Source organism: Gopherus evgoodei, chromosome 6, assembly GCF_007399415.2.
Source record: "Gopherus evgoodei ecotype Sinaloan lineage chromosome 6, rGopEvg1_v1.p, whole genome shotgun sequence".
NCBI classification, from domain to species: Eukaryota; Metazoa; Chordata; order Testudines; family Testudinidae; genus Gopherus; species Gopherus evgoodei.
Genome location: NC_044327.1, coordinates 15,884,589 through 15,910,248, shown reverse-complemented (window position 1 = coordinate 15,910,248; position 25,660 = coordinate 15,884,589). Strand labels below are relative to the sequence as shown.

Below are 25,660 nucleotides of genomic sequence, written 5' to 3'. Positions count from 1 at the left end.
AAAATGAAAATTAGTAAAGTTGAAAAGGAAATAGCTGGTAGTGTAACTATGCCATTGCAAATAGTCTTTCTCTGCTTGGGAAGCAAAGCTAGATTATCATTATTAGCATGAGTGCCAATAAATAAGGCGTTGATGCAGATGTTGCCAACCTCTTCTGCCCTTCCCCCTTTCAGTGAAAACCAGCCAACTAAACGAATCCTTTGTAGTGCAGCTACCAAGTGTACTGAGCGATTGATTACCGTATTTTGAATCCTGGTTGGATCCAGTGGACTTCAAATAGAATTAGATATAAAGGCTATTGGGCAATTTACTATAAAACAGTCATATGTATAGGTTATTAAGGCAGAGTTAATGTTGTGGGATATTGTAACTTAGAATTAGTAGCCATCTACATTCCCAAGTGCAGAACTATTTTGCATAATCAATTCATTGATGAAATTCTGAATTCTTTACAAATAAGTCTTATACTGTTCCCACTTTTCACTGTGAAAAGCAGCTATTGCAGTTAAGCAAAGGATTCTACAGAAAAGCCATCCTTAAGCAAATTCCAAAGTTAATTTCAAGTTATGGTATTGAATGTGCATTCCCAATTCAGTGCTCTTTATTCCCTGGCCCCGTGACATAGTGCATTTTATGAGTGAGGTATGTTAGAAGTGCTACTTATATAACTCTGGAAGGACATCACTTTGTTGTTAGGTGCCTTAGAGATACTTAAGAATCAATGTCTGTAAAACTTCCAGACCTTATGCTAGTAGTGTTGATATCTTGACATTAGTCGACAGATGCTTGTAACTGTTCTTTAAAGATTATTTGCCAAGCATGATGAAACCATCTGTATTTTGGATAGTTTCTGAAGGAACAGCATAATCCTGTAATGAAAACTCTCAAACATTTTTAAAATATCATTATTAAGGGCCTTTGGGTTACTGCTTCAGCTGAAAGACTTAGCAGCCATTGTGCTATGGCAAGTTTCTTATATTTGCCCCAACCATTTTTTCCATTTTTAAGGAAAGAATGTTCTGTTAGACGTAAAATGGAGATGTTAATTTTAGACTTTTTTTAATTGGGGTTGCTTGAGTAACATTTAGAAAGAGAACGAGGAGTCCTTGTGGTGCCTTATAGATTAACGAATTTATTTGGGCATAAGCTTTCATGGGCTAAAACCCACTTCATCATGTTCGATGAAGTGGGTTTTAGCCCATGAAAGCTTGTGCCCAAATAAATTTGTTAGTCTCTAAGGTGCCACAGGGACTCCTCATTCTTTTTGCTGATACAGACTAACACGGCTACCACTCTGAATCCATTTAGAAAGAGGGAAATCATTGTATCTTGGACTGGACAGTGGTACCTTATTACCCAGAAATTTGCCCTCAAAAGCATTTGTCCTTTTTCACTCTCAGAAAACTAAAGCTACTTTGGAGTCAGCAAGATGAATAGTGGCTCCTTCCATGGGCTGACAGGGGTTAGGCTAACTGTTGCAGATGTCATTACAATAACATACGCAGTAGTGGGGTTTTGACACTGCTTAATGTTTCAAGTCTCCTGGCTCTTAATCAGAAAATCACATAACAAACCAAGAGGAATTTCAGTACTCTGTGCAAATGACTATAAAGTGTTAGGTACACTATGCAAGCTCCATGAGAGGATTGTTTTCTATTATTCGACTAGTTTTGAACTGTACTTGTCAAAAACTTGAGTTGTCACGAGAACTGCTGCTGAAGAATGAATTTGCTTAAGTTGGAGAAGAAAACAATTACAGAAGATCTATTGTTCTTGTTTTCTTGGATGGCTTAAAAAGTCTTTCCCATCCCTTGGTTTTTCTTTCTGAACGAAGTTATCCATTGAGAAAGGGATAACATGCTTGTTTGAAACACTGTCTTCTCATGTGTTGGATTACAGTGAAAGTGATTAGAAAACAACAAATTAAGAAATAGTTGCAGGTTTTGTGTGCAAAGATACTATGGAAAACAGCAGATGTCCTCAGATTCAATTCTGTGGTCACCTGATTGACTTGGACATTTGTACTCATTCTGTGACTGAAATTCAGATAACCGTAAGCAGGTCAGGCCATTGCTGCAGCTTGGCAGGAGTTACTTGACACTTCCCTCCCCCCGAAGCAATAAATGGTATTGGGGAGGATGAGTTTACTGGACACCTGTTGGCAGCAAATGCTGCTCCAGTAAGTTACCACTTCGTGAGACTGACAGTGTGACTTACACAAAAAATTAGACACTTCAAAACTAGAAAAGATCTATCTTTCAAACACTGTGAAACTGTTGTTGAGCAGTCAGCAAAAGGAAATGAAGTTCACTGGGTGCTGGCAGGCATACAGAGCAAACAGTGTACTACATTTTGGACTGTGGCTTTTTTATTATGAAGAGTCATGACAAGCCTTTGGCTTTGCGAATAAGCTGTCCCAGAGAATTTGTAGATGTGGTATAGACTTTTGTCAAAGACCTGTGACGTCTATTTCAACTGAATGCTTTAGAGACTGATTATACAGATATCAGTAAAGTGCCGTATATTGGCTCAGGAGAAGAAAAATGACAGGATTACCTTTGGCGGAGGGGAAGGCTATTCGTTGACAGAGAAAAATGATGAAAAGCCAAGCTGTTCTTCCAAAGCACTCACGTCACACTGAGGAAAATATCTAATTCATAAAAAGAAAATGAGTAACCATTGAAGTTAAAGCTTAAAACCTAAATTCCCAGAGAATTAGAGTAATGTGTGCACACAATGTTCTTGGAATGAAACCATTATTGTTTATTCCCAGATAATATTATTCCACAATAGGCACCTAGGAAATACTCCATTGTGGAAGGAGATCAAACTTAGTACAGCCCTTGGTACAGGCTCTGAGAGTTGAGGAAGGTGTAAGAAGGTAAATACTTACTTTAGGTATGTTATCTAAAGAGAGAAGAATGATAGCTTTGTGCGTACTAATTAAAAAAAAAATAGCAAGCTTAAAGTTTTTTGTCAACTTTACCCTTACAACAGCAGTTCATCACTACATATCACAAGGAAATGTGGGCCCTTTAAATTTGATTAGAAATAACTTGATATATAGCTAGCTATTCTTGTGACAGTGCCCAAAATGCAGCAGCCATGTTCTCAAACCATCAAGAAAAACACCACTCTGATCTCAAAGAGCTTAAAGTTTTAGACATAGAACTTCACAGCTTTTGACAGTTAGCAACTTTTTCCCCCTTGTAAATCTCAGTGTCTTTCTTTCTGTCATTCATTGCAGTCCAAGGCAATGGGTGGCCCTATTATGGCTAACTTAATAGATGTCAGTTCTCATAAATATAGCCTAGTGGGTAAAAGTGTCTGTTTCATATTTTAGAGAAAGCACATTCAAATCCAGTTAAGTTTCTACTGGCACTCTTCTATAAATGTGACTTAAGTTTAAATCTTGTTAACATTCTAAAATGCACAAAACCTAATCCAGAATACTTTAAAAAAATGTAAATATTGCCTAATCACTCCAATTGTCTTCACTCTTCTCTTTCAATAGCTACTCTTTAACAAGCCTGTTCTTATATCTCCTAGAATGTTTTTATGCCATATTTCCAATAAAAAATAATACCTTTTAATTGTGTTTACCATTGCCAATTCAAAAAAATTACTACATTCTGAAAATGACAAGCTTTCCCCAGGATGAGCAGTTCAAATCTATTGTATAAAATATTTCTTAAACAAACAAACAAATCTATCTCTTTATTCTTGTGCTACATAACTGGGAAAACCTGTCTGTGGTTATTGGCATGGAAGTCGTCATGGCATTTTAAAATCTCTGTAGTACTGTAATAGGGCTGTCTTCATGACACTAACATGGTACTGACAGTAAGCCATGAGGCTTATACTAGTACAGTGTGCTCCAGTCTCTTTATCATCCAGAGTGCACATGCATGCTTTTTACAGTAATATTAGCAATAGAGTAACTTTAGCTTCCACAAAAGAAGCCGCCTCTACAGATGCCTTCTGTCTCTGTTGCTCTCATGAGGACCCTGTCAACACTGCAAGCCTCATGCCCCTCATAGATATGGTATCCACAGTACCTCCTCCATCTACTATTATATCAGGGAACTTACTTTCAGAATTATCACAAGGATCTGTAATTTATCATGTACTTTAGACCACCTCGTGTCCACTCTGCTCTAATCTATCCCGCTACTCATTCTGATAGTCCAAACAACCACCACTTTGTTTTAAATTAACCTGCCCCAGAAGTATTTCTTCCTTCTCCCCAAAATGTGTAATTTCCCCTGAAAGTACCTTCCCCTTTGCCCCCACAGGCCAGGTCACCCAAGAATGAGTCCTGGGCCACTGTTGACAGTTTTGTCCTTAAAAATAACTACCTCAAAGCTAGGTATCGTGGTCCTGTAGGGCTAGACATTTGAAATGTGTCTCAGTGGAAAAAAGAGTAATTTGCCGTTTTTAAAAGGAGACACAGCACTTTCTTCTAGCTGTGGAAGAACATGAGATACAGGAATTCAAACTCATAACAGTTTTATGTACAAAAAGGTGACACAGGGCGACGATTGAATCCTGCCTGTTTTGGACCTCAGGTAGAAATACTTTTCTTTTTTGGGGGGTGGGGGGGAAGAAGTCTGTGTTTGAGGTGCAGAGGAAGAAATCTTATCTGGCTGGTTTGGGGTGATGACTGTTCAAAGCTGCTTTTAGGCTGGAATGTTGACATCCTTGGATACTAATTAGTGGGCAGGCAAAGATGCAGGATAATTTTTTTCACATAGCTATTTTCTCCATGTGCATGTGTGTAAGTAACACAGGCACCCACCTCTCGTGATCCCCTCATGGCCAGAGGTCACTTAAAAGCACCCTTCCTCTATTTCCTGCCCCCCCCCCCCCCGGCCCTGGTACTTTAAAAACTCACTCAATTAGAAAGTATGTCAAACAGTCTCCCCTTGGGTCCGATTTGAGTCCTGAGGTGCTTACTGGCACTCTGGGCCTCTACCCCAATTCACTCTCTTTCCTGGTAATCCAAAATAACACCATGGTCTTTCAGAAATAGAACACAAACTCAGAGTCTTCATCCCAATTTCAGATGGGCACTGTCCTACCTCCTTGAGAGACTGTCTTTCTGGTTCCCAGCATCTTCTGCCTTTAGTTTGCCCTTCTCCACAGGCCTTTCCAGTCTCATCCCTGCTTGGACAGGGTGGCTCTCAGGCCTCCCTGCCTGGATAACTGTCATCACTCTCTCCTGCTTCTTGAGCTTTTCCCCCACTGACTGAGGGCCCTGCTGAAGCTTTCTTGCTCCCTGCAATGTGTACAGACATAACTAATTTCCTGGATTTGCCTACTTCATTGCAATTTCCTGCTCCTTTTGTATGGGAATCCCATAATTCCTCTCAGGTGGGGCTCATCCTGTAATCGGCATTGGCTTAGCTCCAGGCTCTCCAGCCCATGGGGCAAGCCATCCTATTCCATTACACTGTATGTAGTCCAATGTGCTCCATAGCAACGTTTCCCTCTTTCATTATTTGGGATCTCTTCTTTCTTTCTCTTCTATCTGTCTCCCACTTCACAAAATCTCTTGTCCTTTTCACGACCCTTCCTTCTTTTATTAAAACTATTTCCCACTCAATCTTCTCTGCCCCCTTCTCCTTCCCTGGGTCTCCTGTCCTCACTTGTCCTTGCCTCCTTCCTCCAAATGTGCCCTCCCAGCACCATTTCCTTTCCTCATCTACCTTGTTCTCCACCTCTAATTTCCCTGAATCTGCCCCGGTGTCCTTATTCTTGTGTTGCAAAGCATCTTCCACTCTGTTCTGTCCTGGATGCTCTTTGTTCTCTCGCTCCTTACTTCCCCTCAATACTGTCTTCAGTTCTCCTAGGGTTCTCTTTCGTCGCAGTCAAACTGTCCCTCCCTATTCCGACTTGGGCCCAAATCCTGAGTGCTGTTTCCCTGAAACTCCTTATGGAATCTTTGTCCCCTCACTCCCCTTCTCTCCCAAGTTGTATGAGCCACTGCTTTCCTACCCCTAGTCCTTCTGTCTCATTCTTTCCCTTTTGCCTTCCCCAAATTTCTTTCCACCTCATTGATGTTTTGTAAGCCGCACTGCCCTTCCAGTGCCAATGTCTCTCTAGACCCTTCTTTGAGGGCTTCTGTGCATTCCCACCTGTGAGATGTGATTGTCTTGGGGTCAAGCTGCAGAACTGCCTTGAAAAGCTGCATCTCTTGGGGCGTGCATTAGAGATCTTATGTAAGGATGACATCAGTCTACTTTGTATAAGGGAGTGCACCCTCCAACTACTTCAGCTTATGTATTGCTGCAGTGGGCTACCAGACTCTTCTTTGGTCTCTTCAGGCTAGGTCTTCCCTTACTCTAGATTATTAATAGTAGATACCTATAGTTGGTGTAGAATGGTATAAGGTAGTTTTATGTACATAGCTGGCCCTTAGTCCAGGAACCATTAACCCTGCACCAGGACCAACAGGGTTCTGAACTGCATACGGAATGTCTACAGTACAATAAAGTGCATGCAACTGGCTCATATCAGCTGACTTGGGCTCATTGGGTTTGGGCTGTGGGCCTATACATTTTCAGTATAGATGCTCAGGCTGGCGCCTGGCCTCTGTGACCACCCCTGCCCCTCCACCCTCATCCTGGGGTCTCAGAACCTGGGCTCCAGCCTGAGCCTGAAAATCTACACTGCAGTTTTATAGCCCTATAGCCTGAGCATGAATCAGATGACGTGGCCAACTGTGGGTGTTTTCTTGCAGTGTTGGCATTACCCATAATGGCTTTGAGATGAGCCTCCTGGGAGCCTCTTGATCATACTAGAGATTGACATCTACAATTTCTCCAGTAAATGAAGCAAAAGATGACAGCCTTGCTTATTACACCAATCTGATTTGTCCCCTGAGCATCATCCATCTTGTGTACTGAATAAGGAGGCAGGGACATTTGTGGGGGGAGGAATAGTATGTGATCAAGTATCTGAAGAGTGTCTCATCATGCATACACACAAAGCGGCAGAATTAAAATTATGCCAGAAACCTTAATTTTGGCACTTACTGACTTTTGAGTGGTTGTCTATGCAACCATAATATTCTTTTAACATTGTTTTTCTGTAATCTTCAAAGTAGTACTATGAAGTCAGCCACTTCCTTCTTAAAACTTTGAAGATGAGACTTTGGTTTTTTGAAAACCCACTTGAAGTAGATTACTTTACTACTTTTGCCGTCTACACACCAGCTGACTGTCACTGTCAACACTCTCTTGCTTATGCTGTAAATGTGTGTTTTAAAAAAAAGCAAGGGGAACAGGGTTGGAAGTGGGTCATACACCTAGGGTTTGTCTACACTGGCACTTCGTCATCAAAATTTTTGTCGTTCAGGGTGTTTAAATAAACTCACACCCCCAAACGACAAGTTTTACTGACTGAAAACACCAGTGTGAGCAGCGTCTTTTAGCAGCACAAGCTCTGTCGCTAAACGCTGCCTAGTGTAGCCATAGCCCTAGTGTCTGAAAGGTAGGTGACCCCCAGGGGCACTAAATCCTATAGTGCAATCCTGTGCCATTTTCTGAAACAATTCTGTTTTTTGGATTATTACTATTCTTGGCATAATGTGCTAGTAGATTTCCAGAGGGGTTCATATACACAGCTTTTCAAAGGAATTTGGTCAAGCTAATTGTATACAGTAAAACTACAAAAACAACGAGTCCAGTGACAGCTTAAAGACTAACAGATTTATTTGGGCATAAGCTTTCATGGGTAAAAAACCCACTTTTTCAGAGGCATGGAGTGAAAATTACAGATACAGGCATAAATATAGGCACATGAAGAGACGGGAGTTACATGACAAGTGGAGAATCACTTGTATGGTAACTCCCTTCTCTTCATGTGCCTATATTTATGCCTGTATCTGTAATTTTCACTCCATGCCTCTGAAGTGGTTTGTTACCCACGAAAGCTTATGCCAAAATAAATCTGTTAGCCTTTAAGGTGCCGCTGGTCTCCTCATTGTTTTTATGGATACAGACTGCCACGCTACTCCTCTGTTACTTGGCAGTAAAACTACCGTATCCTTGTTACCTGATGAAATAAAACTACTTAAAAAGCTTTCCCCCACCCCACTGTGCTGTTTACTTTCTATATTTTTGTCAGCTTGTATAGTGAAGTAAACAAGTCATTTTCACCCTTGTTTGTAGTCCGTTTCTCTTTCTGAGTCTTGTGCTGAAATACTGGTGGTCTCAGCACTTTAAGGGAAAATGTAGATCTCAAAAACCTTTTTTCTTAAAATTAAAAGGCTGTGTTGCTGTTCTGGTACACTTCTTACTAGAAGACAAACTGGTGGAAAATAGGTTTAACTCTCATGTAAAATTCCTGCGCTCGTTTTTCATGGTGTTTGCTGCCTTTTTATTTAAAACATTAACTGTTAAGTTACACTATTACAGCTTTCAGGCTGTGAAATTTAGACATAGTGTCACCTATGTAGTTGAAATGTGTTTTGATGTAATTATTTCCCCTAGAATATGCCTGCCTTTATGAAGTGCGTAGCTTGGTTGCCATGTGTTGTAAAACTTCATAGAAATACAGTTCAAATTATAACATTTTAACTCCCATTAATAGCTCAGTCTGACATGCTTTGATCCTCATTTCACTGGTTGCTTTAAAGGGACACTGACTAGATTGTGATGACAGTTTAAAAAAAAGTTAGAAGTAGTTTCAAGTGCACATCTTCTATAGAGCCCCTGCTTTTTTTGAATTCTTACGGTTTTATGACCTATTTATATACATAGCTTTTTTCTCTCTCCTCTCTTGTTGTGTGAAAGACCCATACAAACGGGAAACTGACTACACAGAAGAGCAGAGAAACTGATTAAATAAAATCAAATGCACAAAATAAACTAGTGTCAATATTTTTCAATGTGACTTTTCTAAGTTAATATTGTGAACCTCTTGGTGTTCAGACTGATTGATTCAAGGGAGGATTGAAACTAACTAGATCAAATGTATGAGGTTTGGTGTGTAGTTTACTTTGAAGACCAGAAATATTTTCAAAGATAGCTATATATATCTCCACTTCTTTGCAGACGTCTCCACCTCAACAAAAAAGCAACAGACAAACAACCCTATAGCAAGCTTCCTGGTGTCTCACTTCTAAAGCCACTGAAAGGTGTAGATCCTAACCTCATCAACAATTTAGAGACCTTCTTTGAACTGGATTATCCAAAGGTAGGTCTGAGTTTACTTTTTTCAGAAGTTGAATTGGTGGCCTGTGCTAGAGCTATCAGAGTATAATGTGAATTTTGATTTTTACACTATAGATGGAGAGGAACAACTTACATACCACGTTATGTATTTCATGACATCTGTTTGTTACCTCCCCTTGTTCCTGATATCTTGGACACAACATCCCTACTCATTATTCTGTCAAACCATCTTATCTGGTGTAACTTTAGTGCCCTTGTGGCCAAGATGGAGTCTGCTCTGCAGGCAGCTCTGGCCAAGAGAGAGCGCACGCAGGAATGCAGCAGGAGAAATCCTTTCCACCCCAGGGGCACCTGTTCCAACCCCCCCGGAGTGAACACACCCACCCACAGGAAAAGTACAATGGATATAACAAAGGGAGATATTTATTTACAGAGGGATGAGAGGAGAAAAACAACGAGGGGAAATATAGGGGGAGCAGTAGAACAGGGTTGCATTCAAACTCAGGCCCCACGGGACCAGTGGTAGCACAGTCTGGAGGGGCAGGCACTGAGTAATGTGTCTGCACACAGAGTTCAGGAGTCCTGAGCAAAGTTCCAGTTTAGTGGTGAGTCTTGGGTGCTCCTGGTCATCTTCGGCGCCAGTGAACTTTCCCCAGCAAACCCCTCCGGTGCCGCTTTCTGCCGCTCTCTGCAAAGCCACACAGAGCGACCACCTCCCCACTTAACTATCTAGCAACCTCCCTCCTTGTTCCCAATGCAGAGTCACAAGCCCAGTACTCACAGCCCCATGCAGCTCTGGGCAGCCATGATACTGGGTCCGACTCCAGCGTGTCCTTCTTGGACAATTCCTCCCTGGCACAGGGCTCCTCCTGGCTCCTGTCCTGGGCTGTCCCTGATCAGGCCTGTCCTCCTCAGGCTTCACGCAGGTTCTCCCTTCTTCCTTCTCCAGGGCCTGCAGACTGCCTCCCTCTCTCCCTGGAGCTCCAGTCCCGTCCCCTGGAGTTTCCCTCCTTTTTTCTTACTCTCCCTCTCCCCCCTGGGAAAAGGGACCGTGCTCTCTCAACCCCAAAGGGGTTACACTTGTACTAGATTGGGGTGTATCTGTAGTAGCCTTCTGCAATATATTTACATAACTACTTTGTGCACACTAAACTAGCAACAACTTTGCCAAGTTTATGTACCAAACCGTGTACTTATAAGCATTTACTTTAATACCTGGCCTGACTTTGATTTACAGCCTCTGGTTCAGGACTCAAATCTTGCACCATGCCCAGTGCTTCAGGCTTTCTCTCTACTACGTTTCCTGCAGCTTTTTTTTTCTTCAGATGTGGAGGATGTTTACCCATCATTTTGGTAAAGCATAATGGAGTGGGCTAACCACTCTTTTATGGCCACCTTATGTTGGCATTTTTGTCCCATTTGTTCTTTGGTTTCCCCTTTTTTCATGCAACCAATAGACCTATCTTAGTTTTTAGTTGTTTTTAGTTTTATATGGTGGGCCTGGGAATGTTAGGTTTGGAACTTTAATTGAGTGGTGTAGTCTCAGTTGTTCTGAAATACTGCGATAGGCATTATTACAGTGTGTTTTGCAATGCCATGTATATAAGAAGTAAAACAGAAATTTTGTAGTGACATTACAAATGAGGCTTTGCCAGGACTCCCAGTGGGCGCAAGAGGCTCTCTGAGGATTCCTTTCCACGGTCAGGCTTTCAGACACTTTATTCCGCAAGCACTTGGCAAAGTGCCTTATGTTTTGCAAGAAAGGGACTAAATAGAGCGCTGCTCCTGCTAGCTGCATTGTTGGGAACTCAAGTTTTTGGTGATAGGCGATGTAAACACTTAGGCACAATAGCTGGTTTCTATCTTATTGTAGTAATAATTGAAAGAATATTTTATAACTTGTAGCCTTAAAAATATTAAATATATTTTGAGGTTCTTAAAATGTCAATGCAAAATAAATTTGGTTTTCTTCAGTATGTGGGGGCATGGGAGGGGGAAGAGGGAGAGAGAATCAAACATTTAACTTTTTTCCTGTACAATAATGTTTGTTTCCTGCATAAAAATATCTTTCCAGTAACACAAAAGAAAATTCTTTAATGTTTTACAAGTACAAAAATGTTCTCTGGGGCTGAAGCTATATGTTTTTTCAGAAGTACTGATGGTATACTCTAACCACAGTATTCTGCACTGATAATACAGTACTTGTAGCTATCGATCTGTAAAAGCAAATCCTTCAGTTCTGTAACACTGCTTCCTGTGTCAAGTTTTGGCAGAGTTTTGTAGACTGTAACGATTTCCTTATTTTAATAAGTTGTACAGCCATTTGCATCAAATCTTGTTTTACTAGTATGAAGTGCTCCTGTGTGTACAAGATCATGATGATCCAGCCATCGATGTGTGTAAAAAGCTCCTTGGCAAATACCCAAATGTTGATGCTAGATTGTTCATAGGTAAGTAATGCAACTGCATGGCGCAATTCATGCCTTTATAAATGGATCGTAAAGAAGCTAACAGCAAAAAAATGTGTGGAGTCTTCTAAACTGGGAAATTTGTATTTGTCTGTGGATGCTGATTCTGTAGTAGGACAGCCTATTCGAAGGAAATGTAAGCTTGTCATTGACATCTTGACAGCAATTAAAAAAAACAAACTCCAGGAGGATAACTTGTGCGAATTAATATTTGCCACTCTCTTCTACTCCAGAATCTCTCCTCTCAGTGCTAGGGCTGTGCAGCTTATCAATTACTTCAGCCTTAAGACTGCAAAAAACAATTGTGCATTGGACTTCAATGTCAGTTGGCTAGGCCTGAATGCCCAGTAATGATTTTAGAGAGTTACCATGTATCTTCGTGATGATAGCTCTGCTCCTAAGAAATTTTCCTGCTCCACACACTTGTAGGATAGGGCCACGTCCTCTCCTCTGTGTGCCTTGTGTTTAAAGGAGGGGAAAGGATCTTTATTGCTCTCTCTGCCTAACTTTGAACAAACTGAATGATGTCAGCTAGGGACAAAAACGCTGAGGTGGTTATTTTTTATTTGTATTACCATAGTGCCTCGCCTAGGCACCCCAGTCATGGGCCTGGACCCCATTGTACTATCTGTTGTACAAACACAGAACAACAAATTGGTCCCTGCACCAAGGAACTTTTAATTCTATTCTCCCACCCAATCAAAAAAAAAGATATTGTACCCAAGAGAGTCATTGCCCCACATATCAGTTGAGTTGGCAAACTCAGGAGAAGGGGACTCTAACCCCTTAGAATGCAGTTTCTAAGCCCCAACAGATAGCTGAGCTCCTTTTTGTATGTACAGGGCCCTTAGTGTGATAAACAGTAATTTAGTGAGCTTATAATATTGTCTCTTCGATGCAAAATGTAATAAAAATGTTCTTTGGAAAAACTACAGTATCTGTTAATGGGAGGAATATATGTCACACGTAATATAGGCTTCAACTGTCTTCTTTGTTTGGCTAAGAAGACCAGAATAGATTTTCAGAGGTGAAGGTTAGCATTTACCTCCACCGCCCCTTTTTTTTGTTTTTGTTTTTGTGGAGGGGGAGGGATATAGAGTCTTTATTCTATTAAATATTTGTAAAATAGCTTCTGGATTTGGAAACATGCACGATGTGCGGAACTGTTTTGTTTTTTTTTAAGGTGGAAAAAAGGTTGGCATCAACCCAAAAATTAACAATTTAATGCCAGGGTATGAAGTTGCCAAGTATGATCTCATATGGATCTGTGACAGTGGAATCAGAGGTAGGTGTATGGTGTGATGGTGGTGTTTGGAATGTTCTCTTGAAATAGTTTACTTAAAAATACAGTTCTGCCTACTATAATATAATATAATAATTGGAGATATACCTATCTCCTAGAACTGGAAGGGACCTCGAAAGGTCATTGACTCCAGCCCTCTGCCTTCACTTAGCAGGACCAAGTACTGATTTTTGCCCCAGATCCCTAAGTGGCCCCCTCAAGGATTCAACTCACAACCCTGGGTTTAGCAGGCCAATGCTCAAACCATTGAGCTATCCCTCCCCCCATACTAGTTTGCTTCTTGGCTGTACCACTAGGCAGGCAATTTAGTTCTCGTAAGACTATACATTAAGATTGATTTCCAATTGAGTTACAACTGTTTAAGGACGCAGTCTGCTTTAATTTGGGATCTTAAATGACATGGCTTCTGAATTCAAATACACCTCTACCCCGATATAACGTGACCCAATATAACACAAATTCAGATATAACGTGGTAAAGCAGTGCTCTGAGAGCAGGGGGCTGCGCACTCTGGCAGATCAAAGCAAGTTCGATATAACGTGGTTTCACCTATAATGCGGTAAGATTTTTTTGGCTCCCGAGGACAGCGTTATATTGGGGTAGAGGTGTATATGAAATGTTGTCAGTACTTCAGTTAGTGGATTTTTGTTGATCACTCCAAAGCTAAATTAAGGTGCACCTGTGTGATCAATGCTCAGTGTATAACTCTGCACAGACACAGGCAGTAAGTGCCATAGCATTGGTCTTGCTACTTGAATAATTGATTGGTGGTTTTGTACACACAGGCATGTCTCTTGGTGTAATGTACAAGTTAAAAAATAAGAGATTTCAGTCCTAAGTAATGTCTTTCAGTTGAAGTAGCACATCCAATTTTTAGATTTAGAGGATGTTTGCATTTCTAAAAATGAAACAAGTATTTTGATATTTCTAGTGATTGAGTTACTAGTACTCTAATTTCAGGTCTCAATCATAACTATTTCTCCTTTTGCAGAAAATCTAATTTTAAAAAATTGGTGTCAGTTTTTATTGTCCCACTGCTGCCAGTCTGCAAATTGTTAGAAACTTACGCTAGACTGCAAATGTTGACAGCTCCCAGTCTTAGTGGAATTTTTTGTTACACAAAAATATAGTTCACCAAATACGTGACTAACCTTTTCTGCACTTTTAGTAGTAGAATATAAGCTTGAATATATCTTTATAGAGTGAATTTCACTACTAATAATGAACAAATGGTTTCATAGAACAAATGGCATACAGTGTTTGCATACTAATAATCTATTCATCATTTACTTAGTAACACCAGACACCCTAACTGATATGGCCAATCAAATGACAGAGAAAGTTGGTTTGGTCCATGGTTTGCCCTATGTAGCAGACAGGCAGGGCTTTGCTGCTACTTTAGAACAGGTGAGTGCAATATTACTTTATTTTATTGGGGTTTCTTTCCAACAATATGTGTTTTACCTTTAATGAGCTTTTTATATATCAATTTAAAAAAATATTTTATAACATTTGCATGCGCATTAAGCCTAGTTTACAGGAAATTGGAACAGTGTTGACAGCCTGTGGTTCAGTGTCTAAAATTACAACTTTATATAAAATAAAGGTTTTAGATTTATTATAAAGGTTGTGAGAACTGATCAGGAAAGTCACTGCTTTTAGCACCGCATCCAATTGATTGAGCTTCCTCTGTTTTTATGGGGTGGGGGAAGCTTTTGAATTCACCACTGTGCTGGAAGGGAAAGTTCTTTGCTGTGAACTAGAATTGAGACTGTTACTGCCCTTTGTTTAAGCGGCAGTTCTTGTCTATTGGATCCATGTATTACAGAACAAATAGCCCCTCCCTTGATGTCCCAGCAGCCTAGTCACAACTCTGCTGCCAAAAGGGCTTTCACGCTGGCCCTGAAGGCCCCTCTGCCCACCCGGTCCCACCCGAAGGGGTACTATGGGTTAAAATTGTTTGGAGAGACTTGTGAGTATTTGCCCTTGGATCAATTTCACTTTTCATAAATTTTTACTTTAATATAATTGTAAGCAGAAATATTATACACCACCTCTTCTGAAGAACCATCCCTGGGGTAAAAACATTTAGGGTATGGCTACATTTGGAATTTCGGAGCGCTGCTGCAGCAGAGCTTTGAAATGTGAGTGTAGTCAGAGCGGCAGCGCTGGGAGAGAGCTCTCCCAGCGCTGCATGTAAACCACATCCCTTACGGGTGTAGCGTGCAGCGCTGCTGCCCTGATTACACTGACGCTTTACAGCGCTGTATCTTGCAGCGCTCAGGGGGGTGTTTTTTCACAACCCGTTTGCAGCGCTGTAAAGTGTGAGTGTAGCCAAGCCCTTAGTTTAGCTGTGAACAAAGGAACAGTAATGACGTAAGGTAAGATACGGGTGCAGTCCGTGTGTGATCTGATAGTGATCTGATGGCCACTAATGGGCCATTTATAGGAACTGTGATAATGTGCATGTTTTATTCCTGAAGGCTATTCTTCATTGAGAGTGGTTGGACACATTTATGATGTAAATAAAAAGGATCACATTAAAATGCTGTAGTTTGAATAAACAAAACTTGAAAATCTCAGGAAATCTAAAGTAAAGTTTCTATTTAAAAAAAAAACAAACAAACCAAAATGCTGAATTTTTTGCCTTGCCAAAGCATATCCTTTAGCTATTCACTAGATACCCCTTCATGACCAATCACCAGGCTTCCTTTACGTGTCCAATACTGAACCATCACATCCCCCCCAAACCACCACATAACTGAGAAATACCTCTATGTAGTCCAGAAACGCTGCCCCGAATTCTCCATCACATAGTGAAATGAGTAGTCCTATGATTCAGTCCACTTTTCACACTATATATTGCCTAGGATATCTAACTGTCCTCTTTTCCTTACCCTCCTAATACAGTGTTACTAATGATACTGTGCCATCGAGATAAACAAAGATCTAGCTTAACTTGTGTATGCTACACTCTTCTAAAATCTGAATTTGTGCTCAACAACTTTGCATATTTTTAAATTAAAGCCAGGACCCTATTAAGTGCATTATTGCTAGGGAATGGGTATCAAACTCCAAATGTCCTGATTCTCAAACATTTCTGCTTGTTTTTACAGAATTCCAGTGGATAGTTTCTTTAGGGTAGATTTCCAGCCTTAGGCCACGTCCACACTACAGAATAAAATCGAAATTAATAAAATCGATTTTATAAAACAGGTTTTATAAAATCGATTTTACGCGTCCACACTAGGGCACATTACTTCGGTGGTGTGCGTCTATGGTCCCAGGCTACCATCGATTTCCGGAGCGGTGCACTCTGGGTAGCTCAGTAAAAGAATGGGACCAATAACTTCGATTTCCGTCCACACTAACCCTAAATTAATATAGTAATATCGATTTTAGGGTTACTCCTCTCGTTGAGCAGGAGTACAGAAATCGATTTTAAGACCCCTTAAAATCGATTTTAAGTGCCTTGTAGTGTGGACGGGTACAGCGTTAAATCGATTTAACGCTGTAGTGTGGACCAGGCCTTAGTGCTGTCTGATAACACACTTTGATTTCGTAACCTCCACAACTTAGTGTTTTGGTTTTGAAGAACTATAATTGCAATGATAATATTTTGTCAAGTAACTTTAATGATGCCGGTTTTTTACATTGTAATTGATGCTGGCAGTTGGCAGAGCAAAGTTCAGTTTACAAACGGATACTTAATTGCTTAGTCTCTCTGACGTGCTATTGATAAGCTTAGCAGAACTCTATTTTTAGTTTTTTATAATTTCAACAGATAATTTAGATGTTTGTTTTTAAGCATTTTCTATTTTTATTGATTTTGAATTTTCAGTTATGGGGAATTTTTGTGGGGAATCAGACAATAATTACTTAATGACAGACATTGAGGTGCAAAAAATTAAAGCTTTATAACTGTTTAAGCAGAATTGGTCAACATAGGTCAAAATATACAGCATAAATATCCTTAAATCAAACTGTAAGTTTGCAAGCAACATTTTTCTTACTTGCCTATCTGTAAATTTCAATTATTATTGACAGAAATATTTTTTGTTGGTTTGTGTGTGTACAGTGAATTTGACACGTACCACCTAAAAATCTAATCCTCACTATTAACTACTGTGTGTGTGCCTGTCTGCAAATGAGCACAAATGGTGGATAGGGCTGGTGACACAAGCTCTGCTGGATTCCTTGTAGGCCCTAGGAAGTTCTAAGCTGATTATAATGTTTATAGGTGAAACCTCAGCTTAATATTTTTATAATAAATAACTCCAAAATTCTCCATCTACCATTATTAAAATCAATACCGTACACCATTCTGATTTGAGGACTCGTGGGAACACAGTTTTATTTTATTCTAGATCAGGTTGTTTGTTTCTGCACCAGTGTTATAGATTCAAATGGATAGCTGCAGAATTCTAGAAGGGGTAATATGTTCTGGTCTCCTGTGTCATAAAATCTTGTTTTATCTAAGTCTGAGTTCTTGGACTATGTACTCGTAATAGGGCAGTGAAACACGATAAATACTTTAAGTGGGAATGAGACAATGTAAAGCAGTAACAACTATTGATACGTTAATGTCAATACAAGTAAACCCATTGTGCCTAATACAAGATGGGAGATTGATATTTGCGTTTTAAAGTGCAAAACTTATGAATCAAAGCTGTTTTCTTCAGTTTAGGACAAGAAGTGAAAGTGTAGTTTTTGATTCTTTCTATGCTTTCTGTACTGTGCAGGCAGAGGAGTTTCAAAGCAAATAGCGCAATACAAAAACTGAAGCTGCTTGAAAGGTTACAGCCAAGTTTCTTTTAGTGAAGTCAGGCACCACTAGCTAGCCATTGTCTTCTCAAAATCTTTTAGAGAAATAAATCTGATAGTAAAGATGCCATAAGTGAAGTAGAAAGTCATTTGACTAGAAAAACAACTTGCACAAATTGTCTGCATAGTTTTTAAAGCCCAATTTATTACTATTATCTTTTTGTAGGTATATTTTGGCACTTCACATCCCAGATCATATATTTCTGCCAACATAACTGGCTTCAAATGTGTAACAGGAATGTCTTGCCTGATGAGAAAGGATGTATTAGACCAAGCTGGAGGACTGATAGCTTTTGCACAGTACATTGCTGAAGATTACTTTATGGCCAAAGCAATAGCTGACCGGTAAGATAACTTCCAGGGAGTCGTCTTTAGACCATATTAAGTTTACAGTGTGTTCTATAGTTACATACTTTGTTCTTGTAAAATAAAACTAATGCCTCTTAAGTATTTGATTTGAGGCACATTCACTGTGTATGTTTAAAACTATGGTAGATGTTCCCATGTAGTGCATAAATAGCAGCATAAGCCCCCCACCCTTCTGTCTCCTGTACACAAAATGTCCTCTCTGAATTAATCTGTAGGGCTACGACCCGCTACTCCTGCAAGTACCTCCTGAAGAGCCACTTCTTCTGGAACCTCTGCAAGGAGTTAGCAAACAGGAGATGGCCAGGTGGTGCAGCATTGGGGATGTATGATTTTATTGTCTTTTTAAAAAAAAACAAAAAACCTTTCAGTTGATTTGGAACCCCCACGCTATGCACACACTAACCTATGGAATCATGGAAACTTATTTTCATTACCGTGCTCATCCCTTTTCTCCTACTATTTAGTCACATTCTTTGCATCTTGTTTCAAATAAGAGTGCAAGCTCTTTTGTGGCATGGTATGGGCCTGTGTGTTAGTGCCGTGTCGGCCCCAAAGAGATTCTGACTGACTGGGGTTTCTAGACACTGCCACAGTGCAAATAACTAGAACCATGGTGGAAATGCGTGTCCATCTATCCCATATGAATAGATCCTTTGAGAAGTAATTAAACTTGTATCTCACTTTCAGAAGTCTACAAGGGGTCAGTTTTTCTGTGAACACGGCACAAACATAATCTGTGTTGTTGCTGGTGGCTCAGGTTTTCTGAAGTAGTAATGTGACTCCTTTTTCAATTATGACTCTTGTGTGTGGAGAGAGAAATTATTGCTTATATTAAGCATGATAGTTTAACCATTTTATTCCAGCATGTATGGCAATGATAACATGTCCTTCAACACTTGAGTTGTTCTTTACATATGTTATTTGGAAGTTACTTATGACGTGCATTCATTTTCAGAGGTTGGAAATTTGCAATGGCCACACAAGTTGCAATGCAAAACTCTGGTTCATATTCCATTTCACAGTTTCAATCCAGAATGATCAGGTAAAAATTCTAACTATATAGATTTTCCTCCTGTCTTTCTCTGTCATTGCCTCTAATCAGTTCACAATTATAAGGTATAATGCACTTTTCCAAACTAACAATTTGATCTAGTAGCCCAAATAGAACTGCTAAAGTATCAGTTTACGTTCTGATGCAGCTTTCATGTGGGAGAGCTTTCTAATGTATTATTGAGAGAGAAATAAACACTGAAGAGCTTTTAATAGAACAAATATAAAAATGTAAGCAAACATTTTTCTAAATACTTCAGTAGACTCCAGTAGATAAGTTTTGGACTTAGTGTGCAATAACCATATAACAAATATTGTTTATGCCAATATTTGCTGGAGTGGGTATTAAGCAAAAGATTAGAGGAATATTTTATTGAAAAGAAGCTTAAAGCACAACTTATTGAGGGAAAGGGGAGGAAATGAAAACAGAATTTTAACTATGTATTATGCAGCAAAGTTTGTCTGGTACTAAAAATAGACCTTATATTTTTAATTTTAGGTGGGCCAAGCTGCGAATTAACATGCTGCCTGCTACGATAATTTGTGAGCCAATCTCTGAATGTTTTGTTGCCAGTTTAATTATTGGATGGGCCGCTCATCACGTTTTCAGATGGGATATAATGGTATTTTTCATGTGTCACTGTTTGGCATGGTTTATATTTGATTACATTCAGCTAAGGGGCGTCCAGGTATGTAGTTGGAGTCCATATTGACCTGTGTCTTATACTGACAGATATTGCTAATGCCATTATTACAGTTAAAACTGACTTCACTTGAGAATGTTGTATAAAACACTATCCTGGGAGATAGGATAGAATTTGGCCTCATGCATTTTCTGCTATCTTACATACACTCCAATTTACACTGGATGAAAGGCAGGATAGAATTTGGCTTTCTGTTCTAGTTTTGTTCTTCGTAAACACTGCCTCTCTCTGCAAACTCAGGGAATTTTGAAATATGATACTTGAAAGACAAGCATCTTCTCGATGTTTGCTTACGTGCGCCTTCTCTTTTCCTTTCAAGATATTATGCACTCAAATGCCTAGGGAGGGAAAAAGTATGAACTACTCATGGCCTAAAACCTAGCTTATTCCTGGTGATGCAAGAGGAGATTGGTGTTTGTTTTTAACATGCTTTACCTGCAAAGCCTGTGGGTATGTCTAAGAGGTGAGCTGTGGTCGTGATTCTTAACTTGAGGAGACACTAGCTCTGATTGAGCTAGCCCACTAAAAATAAGAGTGTAGCTGCCATGGCATGAGCCGCGGGAAGGACTAGCTACCCAGAGTACAATCCTGTCTGAGGCCATAGGCACGAAATTAGAATGGCTAGCCCCTGCCACCTCTTGCTCGGCCATGGCTGCACTCTATTTTAACATGCTAGTTTGGTCAGATCTAGTGACCTTGAGCTGGGAATCATGACCTTAGCTCTAAGTATAGGCATATCCTGTGACCTAGGAAAGCTGAGCTGTTTATACATTCACCCTAGATTGAAAATGGAACGGAAAAATATAGGGGACTTATTACTGGGGGGAGGGAGCGGCAAGAGGACTTCAACAGAATTTCAAATGTGGGAAACCACTGCATGGATCATAGTGTTCTGATCTCAAGATGGCACAGCAAGAATCTTTCAAATTGATCCCTCCTTTCTGCACCACCACCACTCTCCTCCCTCTTTTTTCTAATAAATAAATAAATAAATAAATCTTAAAATTGACTAGCATTGGAATCTTGCATTTGGTCTTGTGCCTGGCCTCCTTCTTGCAGCACCCTTAGTGGTGTGAAATTGATTCAAAATCAGTTTCATTTTATTATTAGAGGCAAAGAAACAGCACCACCGCTTCAGAGCACAGGCAGAATTGGAGTCCTGGATATTTACCTTTCTTCAGCTTGCCATCTGACCTTTGTTCTGGTGATTCTTGGACACATGATCGGTGTACTTCCACCCAGGGAGGAACATCTGGTATAAGGATGATCCTGCAGTGGTCTATGGCTGACTGTGGGGCTCATTCTCTACACACCTTCTTTGCTGTCGCTGTAGTGAGGAAGGAAGAGGCAGAACCACGTGCCCCATTGCACTTCATGGACCTTGGTGTAAGTGCCTTGGCTCCATGTGGCCCTTATAGGCTGATATGACTGAGCCCCGGTCTACAGAAGCAGGGCGGTCGACCTAAGATACGCAGCTTCAGCTATGTGAATAGTTTAGATCAACTTACCTGACCATGAGGATGGCAACGAGTCAACCGCTGCCACTCCCCCATTGACCCTGCTTCTGCCTCTCATGAGCTAGAGTTCCAGAATTGATGGGGAGCACAATCGGGGATCGATTTTATCACATCTATTCTAGATGTGATAAATCGACCCCCGCCCAATAGACCGATCACTACCCGCCAATCCAGTGAGTAGTGAAGACCTGCCCTTAGAAACATCTCTCTAGCTGCTCTCACACAGCACCTGGTGAAATGCATGCACCACAAGCAAGGTTAGCATTGGGTAGTGCCAGTGGGAGCTTCGTGCCAGGTTTGCACTCCCCTCTCCACCCTCTTGATCTTATGTGCTTTTCACGTAGAATGACATAAACCCTTGTGCAGAGAGACCACACGTGCACTATTTACATCCTCCTTGGGCCCTGTTCTGCAGGCTTAAATGGTACATAGGCCTTGTGCCATGCTCTCTGTATAGGATGGATTTCACTCTTTGGGAGTACCCAGACATCTGACCCACTAACTACTACTTTAGTATGTGTGAGATGCTTTTCCAACTCATCTCTAAAAGCAGCAAAGAGTCCTATGGCACCTTATAGACTAACAGACGTTTTGGAGCATGAGTTTTCGTGGGTGAATACCCACTCCGTCAGATGACATGCATCTGACGAAGTGGGTATTCACCCACAAAAGCTCATGCTCCAAAACGTCTGTTAGTCTATAAGGTGCCACAGGATTCTTTGCTGCTTTTACAGATCCAGACTAGCACGGCTACCCCTCTGATACTCAACTCATCTGTTGCCTAAAATGGAATGTCCATTTGAAGGTCTCTCTTATAGTTTTCTTTTGAAGAGACAGTTAACTAATGAGAAACTTGAGCCATTCTCCTTTTCCCCCATCTCCTCCTTCTGTAGACGAGATTTCTCAAACCCTGCTAGTGATCATGCCATGAGCCTATCATTTAACATGTAGTATTCGTCACAGCAGGTGAATAGTTAACTTCTGTTTGAGAAGTACAACGATTTTCAGACTGTATGTGAAAATAATATCAGCTTTCTTTTGACCAAGAGTACTTTTGAAATTGTATCTTCTTGTTGTTACTGTTGGTGTGTTTCTAAGTATCGGATCCATCTCCCAATAAAGTTAATTAACTTCATTGGGTGTTGAATCAGGCCCTAAAGCATTCCACTGTGGCTGGAAGTACAGTATTGAAAATATTTACTAAGTGGGTTGCTTTGAAATTGGGCAGGCTACAGTATGTTAGCAGAATGGATGCTGTTGTATATTTCAAGGATAATTGTTTAACCAAACACAATTTAATTGATAAAAGACTGTACACATGTGATAATACACTTCTATTTAAACAAGATGTGCCCATAAAATAAATATTTAATTTAGTAGTTGCATTAAATATTAATGTCTGTGTTTCATTCCCAGGGTGGTGCTCTGTGTTTTTCAAAACTTGATTATGCAGTAGCTTGGTTCATCAGAGAATCCATGACAATATACATTTTCCTATCTGCCTTATGGGACCCCACTATTAGTTGGAGGACAGGACGCTACAGATTACGCTGTGGAGGCACTGCAGAGGAAATCCTTGATGTATAGCCCCAGCTTTGTGACTGTATTTCAAAAAAGAAAAAAAAGGAGAAAAAAAAGTATTATAAATTATGTTTATATAAATGCTTTTAAAAAAATCTACCTTCAATAGTTTTATTACTTGTATGTTTTGGTATTTGTTCTTTAATTTATTTTTGCATGGCACTTGCATCTGTGAAAAAATACATCTGTAGTTTTGGCCAAATGGTACTTTCTTTTTTATGTACAAAAGGAAATCAAGCGAATTGGTCCCAGGATCCGTTTTCTTTATGAATGTTCTGCAGTAAACTCTAAAGACAGTATCCTTCAGTACAGGAAAAGCTTCTTGCTCTGTGGTACGCTATCTCGGTAAACTGAGAGGTAAAATGGCCTTTGTCCATTGGATTGCAGCACACTGGAGAGTAACATCACTACAGAAGTACAACAGGCTTCTGCAGCATTTGAAAGATGGCGCTAGTAGCGGAACACTAGGAGAGAAGTCCTTAGATGTTTCATGCCTACCTCTTGTAGTTGCTGCAGAGCAAATATAAACTAATAGATAACTAGGCCTTGCAAAAAACAAAAGCTGGAGTCTTGTATTTATATGTATATATTAAAACTATTTTTTTGTCTCATTGCAATGAACCAAAAGTGGGCTGAGTTTGATGGGGTGGGTGGGTGGAATTATTAGTTAGCCATGTGTTGAGGGCATCTTTTGGCAACTCTGATTGGTTCTGTCTTGAACCACTGTTATCACTGTGCTGTAATTAGCCTAGCTAAGCCCCTTCATCATTCCTGACGTCTTTAAGGAGGTTTTTGTTTCTGTGGGTGAATGCTTTGATGATTGGGGCGGGAGGGGAATGCATTTCAAAAACATTTCACACATGAGCTATTTTCTTACACAATGTCTTATTGTTAATAAGAATGTAATTTCATGATGCAGGTATCTTTTTTTAAGTGAGCAGATAATATACCTACACTAGTCATGAATAAATATTAAATTGCAGTAGATATTGTGAGTATATTAACGGGCAGGATGAATTTGCTGTTACTGATTACATTGTAACCTTAATTTAACTAAGTCTACGCTCTTGGCTTTTTGCCTTCTACTGTTAGTCTAGTCTTTAAATTGGATTTTTTTGTATTCCAATGGTATGATTAAGGACTAGATTATAACCAAGTTGTAAATGCATGCTGTACTCTTTCCCTCTCTGCTCCTATGAGCCTGTTTTCCACCCCCATTGTGAGATTGTTCTTAACTTGTGGTGAACTGGACTTGTTTGGTTTTTTGTTTAAATATTTAAAAACAAATTTAAAACCGTACAAAGCAAAATTGGAGAGGGACATTGCATAAGCCTTATGTTTTTTTATAACTGTATACCGCTTCTTGAGAATGGAATGAATGTCTTGCTGCTAAATGCAGGGCTAGCATTGTCACTATGGCAGCTTTAAATCCTAATTTATACGCCACGCCTATGTCAAAGCATAATGTGTAGCATATTAGCAATAATTATATGTATTTATAAAAAACGGACAATTTTTCACCTTACTGAGCCAATCCATTACTTGTCTATCTGATATACACGTGTGTGGGTGTGGGTGTGTGTACACATATTCTGGGGCAAAATGCTTCACCCAGCTTCATATTCTTTTGCCTTATGACATCACTGAATTTGTTTTTGAAGGGCATTTTTTCTACATGAAAACAAAGGCTTTTTGATGCATGTTCCATTCTTTACATGTGAATCAGGGAGAAACTCTTCCTGAGGAAAGGTGCACGCTGAAAACCAGTCTAGTTGTGACCCACTAAAAGGTTGCTTTTTTTAAATCACTACTACACAGCTGAATTTTGCTGACAATGTGTATATTTTATTTGTTTCATGAAGTTTGGTTGATGCCATTCATTGCACTGCTAAGGTGAAGCCGAGCTTGTTACTTAGCTTTATACTGTTCTCCATGTGGGCAGTGTTAAAGAAAAACCAAAAAGGCTGAACAGACTTCATTTTTTAAAAAGTTTGTAGGTGTGAAGAATAACTGTGGTGATGTGCTTTTTGCATTGGTGGAGCCTTCATCACTAAAAAAAAAGATGATGCTTCATTTAAGCAAACACTTGATTTCTTGTCTTGTTAGAAAGTTGAGTTGATGAAATGGAAACCAATACTTTTGAGTACTGCAGAGGGCACCACAACAGAACTGCATAAAAGTTATGGTTAAATGTGATTAGTTTTAAAAGTCTTGATCAACAGAATATACCATGTTTATTATTTAAAATCATTGTCTTGTTTAAAAAAATAAATTTTGAATAAATCAAATGTTTGGAATATAAATCTGTTTTTACTTTATTCAGCTGAACTAACGTTGCCTTAAAAACAAAAAAACACACACACACACACACACACACACACACACACACACACACACACACACACACACACACACACACACACACACACATTTAATTACCAGTAGTTGACTTGCTGTAAAATAAAAATATAACTTTAATTCATAGCATTTCTATGGTGCTATTCTCTGTAGTAACTGAATCCAGATTACTACAACAAATATGATCTAGTTAATTTTGGTAAATGTGCATAGCAAATCATTTCTAGAAATCTGTCCATACTACAACTTTGAACTACTTTAAAGAACTCCACATGGCTTCTTAACAAAAGAACAAAGTTTACAAAAA

The 25,660-nt window shown here is 39.7% G+C and overlaps 1 protein-coding gene across 2 annotated transcripts in view; it reads left to right on the top strand.

The window, feature by feature from the left end:
- UGCG (UDP-glucose ceramide glucosyltransferase) overlaps positions 1–25,208 on the top strand; it is a 42,594-nt gene extending 17,386 nt beyond the window's left edge. The window contains exons 2-9 of one of the 2 annotated variants that reach the window (XM_030566164.1): positions 9,060–9,201; positions 11,527–11,629; positions 12,831–12,932; positions 14,245–14,357; positions 17,941–18,119; positions 19,099–19,185; positions 19,693–19,816; positions 22,831–25,208. In XM_030566164.1, coding sequence (XP_030422024.1) covers positions 9,060–9,201; positions 11,527–11,629; positions 12,831–12,932; positions 14,245–14,357; positions 17,941–18,119; positions 19,099–19,185; positions 19,693–19,816; positions 22,831–23,001 — 1,021 coding nt within the window. In that variant the 3' untranslated portion in view covers positions 23,002–25,208. Of the gene's footprint in view, positions 1–9,059; positions 9,202–11,526; positions 11,630–12,830; positions 12,933–14,244; positions 14,358–17,940; positions 18,120–19,098; positions 19,186–19,692; positions 19,883–22,830 lie in introns of both variants that reach the window. The other variant, XM_030566163.1, reaches the window with a different exon arrangement.
- The last annotated feature ends 452 nt before the right edge of the window (positions 25,209–25,660 follow it).